Genomic DNA, 6000 nt, shown 5'->3' with positions numbered 1-6000 from the left:
ACCCCTGCACCCAGCTTTTGTCGGGGGACAGTGGTGGGATGGGGGGTGAGAACCAGGAGGCCTGGTTCTGGACCCAGTTCTGCCTTGAGGCAGGTTATCTTGTTGGTAGGGAAAAGCAGTGGTCATCTCCTGCTGTGAGGAGGGTCCACCCCCCTCGCCCCTGTCTTGCTAGGGTTTGTTTGGTGAGGACCCAGACGGGAGACAAGCTTCAGGCCTTACAGCAAATGCACGTGCACACACATGGAGTGCCTTATGTGCCAGCACTTAGCTGTGAGCTTTGGGGACAACTGATCCATGTTATTGGAGGTGTTAGGTAATTTAGGGACCATTCTACATAGGCAGGCGACTGGAAGGGTGCAGATTTGAATTGTGGTCTGAGAGGCCCCCAATCCAGGAACAGGATGGCTCCTGGAAGCAGGTTATGGGGGTCCCCATGTGTAGGCAACAGGACACGGAGGTAGGGCAGGTAGGCGCTGCCAAGGGACGGGGCAGGGGGGTGAGAGGGGGTTTGGAGGGTTGGTCGACACACTGCTACCCCCACAGCCTAGGCCTTTCTTCCCTTCTCAGGGAAGTGGGAGGGGCTCAGAGCAGGGAGCTGAGCGACCTGAGCTTCCGTGATGAAGAGACGGCCCAGAAGCAAAATGTCCAGGAAGGAGGGAGCGAGACCAGAGGAAGGAGGAGGGTCCTCCTTCACCGGAGTCCTCAGGTCCCCATGTTCGCCACGTGGGTGGGAACGTGTCACACGCTCCCGCAACCACCTTTGACGCGCTCTCGCTCGGGCCGTGCCCATCTCCGTGCCTGCGGGCGCCGGCCCTCCACCGGCCACATCGCCGCCACCTGCTGCTGCAGCCCTAGCGAGGGGGGAGGCGCATCTTCGTGCCTCCCCACATCCGGCCTCCCGGCCCTTCCGGACCAGGCTGAGGCCAAATCTTCCCCGGGCCCCCTCCCCAGTGCCGCGGAGGCAGTGGAGGGAGGAGTTCAGGCCGCAGCGGCCCGCGCTCCTCCCTCCAAAGCTCCCCTTCCTCTCCTCTCCGTGCCGCAGCCCGGCTCGTCGCTGGCGTCAGCGTGGGCTCCCCGGAGCGAGTCGCTAGGTAACGGGGCTGGCTCCGCAGACTCGGAGCCGGGGAAGCCCGCGCGCGGCGTCAGCAGCGGCGCCGTCTTGGGGCGGGCGCGGGGGGCGCACGGACCCTCCTCCCTCGCGGACTGCAGATCTCGGCTGGGGCTCAGCCTCCACCGTCGCTGTCGGGGTGCCCCTCCCTTGCGAGGACCCGGACGCCGCCAGCCCCCTCCTTCTTCCCCAGCGGTGCGCACTTCTCTGCGCGAGACTGGGTGGGCGCCCCACCGCCGGGATCGCCGTCGCGGCCGGTAAGCTGCGCTCTGGGGCCACGGCTGTGGCTGGGCGCGAGCAGGGGGCGCTCGGTGAGCGGGGCAGCTCCCGCCACGGCGGCCGCGGGACCGGACATGTGCTAAAGTTTGTGGGGCTCGGCTCCCTCCCGGGCGCACAGCGCCGGGCACGGAGGCGCTGTGGGTGGGGCGGTGCGGTCCTGCTGGGTGCCTAGCGTCGCGGGACCCCGCGGTGCACAGCTCCGCGCGCTCTCACGATCTCTCTTTCTCTTTCCTTCCGCGCTACCTCCCCGAGGTCCTCCCTCCGAGCCCCCGAGCGGGGCATGAGGAGCCCTGGGGTGCCGCCTGGAGACCACCAGGTTTCGCTCACGGCTCGCCAGAGGCGGACCGGGACATGAGCCGCGCGAACCGGGTCCCGCGCCCTGCGGCCAGCCCCAGCCGGCGACCGCCAGCGGGTCAGCGTTGCCCGGGAGAATGAGGCAGGAGCCGGCCGCAGCCTCGTCTTTCTCCTCCTCCTCCTCGCCTTCCTCCGACTCCGGCGCCCCGGGCCGGGGCCGGGCCGAGGCTCTGCTGCCTGCCCCGCGCGGCCCCCGCTCGCCTCCGGATGCGCTGCTCGGTAAGCCAGGCCCTCCGCCTCGGGAACAAAGCCCCTTCCCCCTGGCCGGAGGCCGCCTCCGAGATCCCTGCCCCGCGCCCACCCGGAGCCTGGAAGCCCACGGAGCTTCTCATGGAGCTCCTCCGTTTCCCCATTCCCCAAGCCCTGCCTGGGGGCTGAACTGCCTGGGCACCTTCTAGATCTGGTGCTTTCCTCTGCCATCCGGAGGCAGATGCGGGCTTGGCAGAAGGTGTACCTGTTTGGTCTGGGTGAGGAGACGTGCATCCTGGGGTCAGGTCCATTTGTGTGCGTGTGTTGGGGTGGGGTGGGGATGACTCGTACATAGTGACCACGTCATGGGGGTCCAGGCCCTGCTGGGTGGTGTTCCTCAGAAACAACCCAAAGAAGTAGGTCTCCTCCTTCCGTGGCGGCTCAGATTTGGAAACTGAGGTGCAGAGAGGCTGATGGAATGACTCAATCAAGGTCACAAGGCCAGGAAGTGGGAGGCCAGGCTGGGAAGCCAGGGTGCTCCTTCTACTTCTCCAGCCCAGCCACCGTGTAGCACACGCGCCTGTCCCATTTCTTTCACTGACTGCTTCCTTCTGGATTCATTGCGTGTGTGTGAGAAAATGCTTGTGCGATGAGTACCTGCTGAGGGGAAATACATTGCTGGTAGCGTGCATCCTTTGTCCATCTCCCCCCTACCTGATGTGGACTGTAAGTCTGCCTCCGTTTTGATGGGAGGGTAGCATGTTCCCCTGCGTGCTGTGTCTCCTGGGATCCTCTCCTCCCAGGCCTCCTACAGGATGGAAAGGGCAGCGTCTGGCTCCTGCCGTGTGCTCCTCCCAGGCTGTGGCTGCCCAGCACATGCTCAGCCTTAGAACCGTGTCCTAAACCTTTCCATGGGGTGAGGGCTAATCAAGGCCACCTGCCCCTGCTTGTGTACGTCTCGGAGATGGTTACTTAACAGGCGCAGGGGCTGATCCCAGGTGGCCACCAGGCAGGGGCCGACCTCGCTGGAAATTTCATCTTGGTTCACATCTGACAGCCCTCCCTGTCAGCAGGACCTCACACAACCCAGAAGGAAAGGGGAGGGGTGCTGGTGGGGACGGGAGCCTTCTGCTGGTCCCCAGTTCTCTGGTTTGCAGCTTTGGACTGTTTGTGAGGTGCATTTGGGTTGGACCACGCAGAATCGTTTGGACCTGGTCTGAGCGGCTGGTGGGTTGAGTCACCAAGCATGGGGCTTTGTTGTCTGCACAACTTGTGCTGTGTTAGCGTCGGTGCGGGAAAGTCCCTCAGCGATAAGGAACCTCCATCTTCTTGTTCGTAAGAGCAGAGTTGGACTGGGGAGTTTTCAGGTGCCTCCAGCTGAATGGTTCTGCAGTGGGAGAAGCGTGGGTCACAGTGTGTGAGCTGGGGTGTGTGAGCGGGTCAGACATGCACGTTCGAACGAAAAGCTCTGCACTGAATAGGCTGCTGATTTCCCGAGGAGGATATTGGGGCGGGCGGGGGGGAGTTGCAGGATTCAGATTCCTCCCCAAGTTCTCTGGGGGTTGTTTACTGGGCTGAAGCATGGTGGCTACAGAATGTCCCAAGGTGCCAGAAGGGGATTATGGACTAGGGTAGGCGTTTCATTTGGAGAGATGACATTGGCCCCCCCAGAACCAACAAAGTGCAATGCATCGGCTGGAAGCCCAGCCGGCTAGGAAGCTGCAAGCTTGTGAGCCTGCCTGGCCCTTCCAGAAAGAACCCATCAGAGTTGACAGGTAAAACCTCAGCCTAAACAATTAGAGCCTGTAAATAAAGTGACTTTTAGACCCTCCACCCTCTGTTGTTTGCTGGTCATATTAATGACAGGCAAAGCCTGCCAGAGCAGGGACAGAGGGACTGTGACCAGAAAGGTGGGCTGCAGGATGTTCACGCCCTGACTCAGTCTTTGCCTGTTGACAGCAGTTAAATTCATCACCTTGACCTGTGGGCCCTTAATGGGGTTGTCATAGGTCTTTTACAGATGTGGATTAATGAACTTTTTAAAGTGCTCCTGAGGCCCAGATGAAATGGACATATTTCACCTATTTCGCGGAAACTAAGCTCTCGGCAGGCTTCGTGACCGTTTGAAGTCCACCACACCAGAGCAGGGCTTTCATTTTTGACAAGCTCGTAGGGTCTGCAAGTGGCAAGTCATGCATCTTGTGTGGCCGTATTAATTTCTCAACATCATGTGTCTCAGCTCCTCGTGACGAACTGGCGAGGTTTTGAATAAAAATGACTGTGGAGAAACAGTCTTCATTAAGTTACTTTTGAAAAGGGCAACGTAATTGTGGAAGGATGGTTTTTATGCCATGTATCATGCTACTGATACCTGGAACGAGGTTGCACAGTAAAACACCATTCCCATGCCTGACACCGGTTTGTAATTTATCAGTTCTAGTCCATTTATTCTGACCCCTGCACTGGCATACAGATGTGCAATCGAGAATCAATCTTCCTCTTCCATGTTGCTTTGTCTCAGACCCACTTCTTTCCTGGAAGATCTCAAATGCTAAGCTCCTCCACCCCAAACATCAAATGGCCTCCTGTTAAAGTATGTTTTAGGTGCCTTCAATTTCTTTGGAGAGGACAGGAGGGGTATGTATTGCAAGTGAATGACAAGACGTTACTGTGGTCGGTGTCTCGTTTCTAACTCGGTAGTCTAGATCGGAAACTCTTGATGGGAGTTGGTGTGCCAGCACTGTGAGAACCCAGCTCGAGTGTGAGGACACTTGTGCAGCGTTCAGGGTGTACGCAGGTACCTAGCGGGGTGTAGAGGAAAATAGCCTCCTCCAGAGGCCGGAAAACCTGGCATGTGTTCCTGACTCAGTTGTCAATTGGCTTTGAGACCCAGGACAAGTTATTCCCATTCTGCAGGTCTCAGTTTACATACATGCAGTGGGTTACATAAACCCACGTGTGTGTGGGTTTATGAGTGTCACCGTGTCCACGTGCATGTGCATAAATTAGTGCCAGGCAGTCCCCTCCCACTGTAAGCTCAAAGAGTCCTCAGAATTTGGATGCAGCTTGTTATTAATAGCTCCAGAATGCTCTGTACTTTAAGGTTACATAACGTTTTCAATTAGACATCCACACAAACAGTAAGGAACAGGTCACTGTAAAAGACGCTACTTATTGCCCTAAGTGAAGATTCTGAAAGTGTGACTGTAGAAGTTTTATCTCGAAGGCGAATGATTATGCCAGCTGCCCTGTCAGGGGAAGTCCCTTGCACGTGGAGTCTTGGGCACACGTGTGAGAGGGCTGGGATGAGCCGTGACCCTCCAGGGTCCGGGTGGCAGGAGCGGCAGGAGCCATTATGCAATGTGGGTCAACAGGCCAGGAGAAACACGATGTCCTCACCGTGCAGCTCGAGGTGCAGGGGACTCAGAGTTTTTGCCTCTCTCAGGCCATTCCTGGAAGGTAAGGGGGAGAGTATGTAATTACTATTTGCAGTTGTTTTGAAAATGGAAAGTACTGTAATTAGAGGCTTGAACTAATTCAGAGGCCTGACGCTGAAAAACGACGGGAAGCATGTGGATTTGGCAGCGGCGTTTTTTGCTGGGTTCTCAGTGCCGGCTGCTGGTAGCACTGAAGTAGTCTGTGAGGCTTGCTAGCGAAGCTGCAGTCCTTGTCAGACACGGAGGGCAGAGAGGGAGCAGTGGGGGGAGGAACCTGTAGTCCTCAAACGTCCTGTCCCCAGGACTCTGCCAAATACAGATCCTGAAGCCCCGGCTCTGGGTGAGGAACCTGGGCTCAGAGTACAGAAGTGTGTTGCTCAGACACGATTTCAAGTTGGGGCTTCACTCGCCCCTGGCACCGCACTCCCACTGCCACGGTGGTGTGTCCGGCAGCCAGTGTGTCTTTTGTCCTGCATTTCTAGATGACACCAATGGCACCCAAAGGAAACATGCAGAGTTAGTGTGGGTCACCCACGAGGGTCATTTGGCTGTCGGCTTCTAAATTCAGTGGGATCTTGGTTAAGACGTTGGATTTCTTTTAACTCTATGTCAAGTGTATTTGATGAAAGACAT

The 6000-nt window shown here is 57.8% G+C and overlaps 1 protein-coding gene across 1 annotated transcript in view; it reads left to right on the top strand.

The window, feature by feature from the left end:
* The first annotated feature begins 939 nt into the window (after positions 1 to 939).
* LOC128627558 (protein TUNAR) overlaps positions 940 to 6000 on the top strand; it is a 41619-nt gene continuing 36558 nt past the window's right edge. Inside the window, exons 1-2 of the mRNA XM_053666075.1 lie at positions 940 to 1365; positions 1640 to 1960. Coding sequence (XP_053522050.1) covers positions 1949 to 1960 — 12 coding nt within the window. The 5' untranslated portion in view covers positions 940 to 1365; positions 1640 to 1948. The remainder of the gene's footprint in view (positions 1366 to 1639; positions 1961 to 6000) is intronic.

The sequence above is a fragment of the Artibeus jamaicensis genome, unplaced genomic scaffold, assembly GCF_021234435.1.
Source record: "Artibeus jamaicensis isolate MK-2021 breed Jamaican fruit bat unplaced genomic scaffold, CSHL_Jam_final contig_444, whole genome shotgun sequence".
In the NCBI taxonomy this organism is placed as follows: Eukaryota; Metazoa; Chordata; class Mammalia; order Chiroptera; family Phyllostomidae; genus Artibeus; species Artibeus jamaicensis.
Note: the sequence above shows the minus strand (reverse complement) of the source record. Positions and strands in the feature narration are given on the sequence as shown.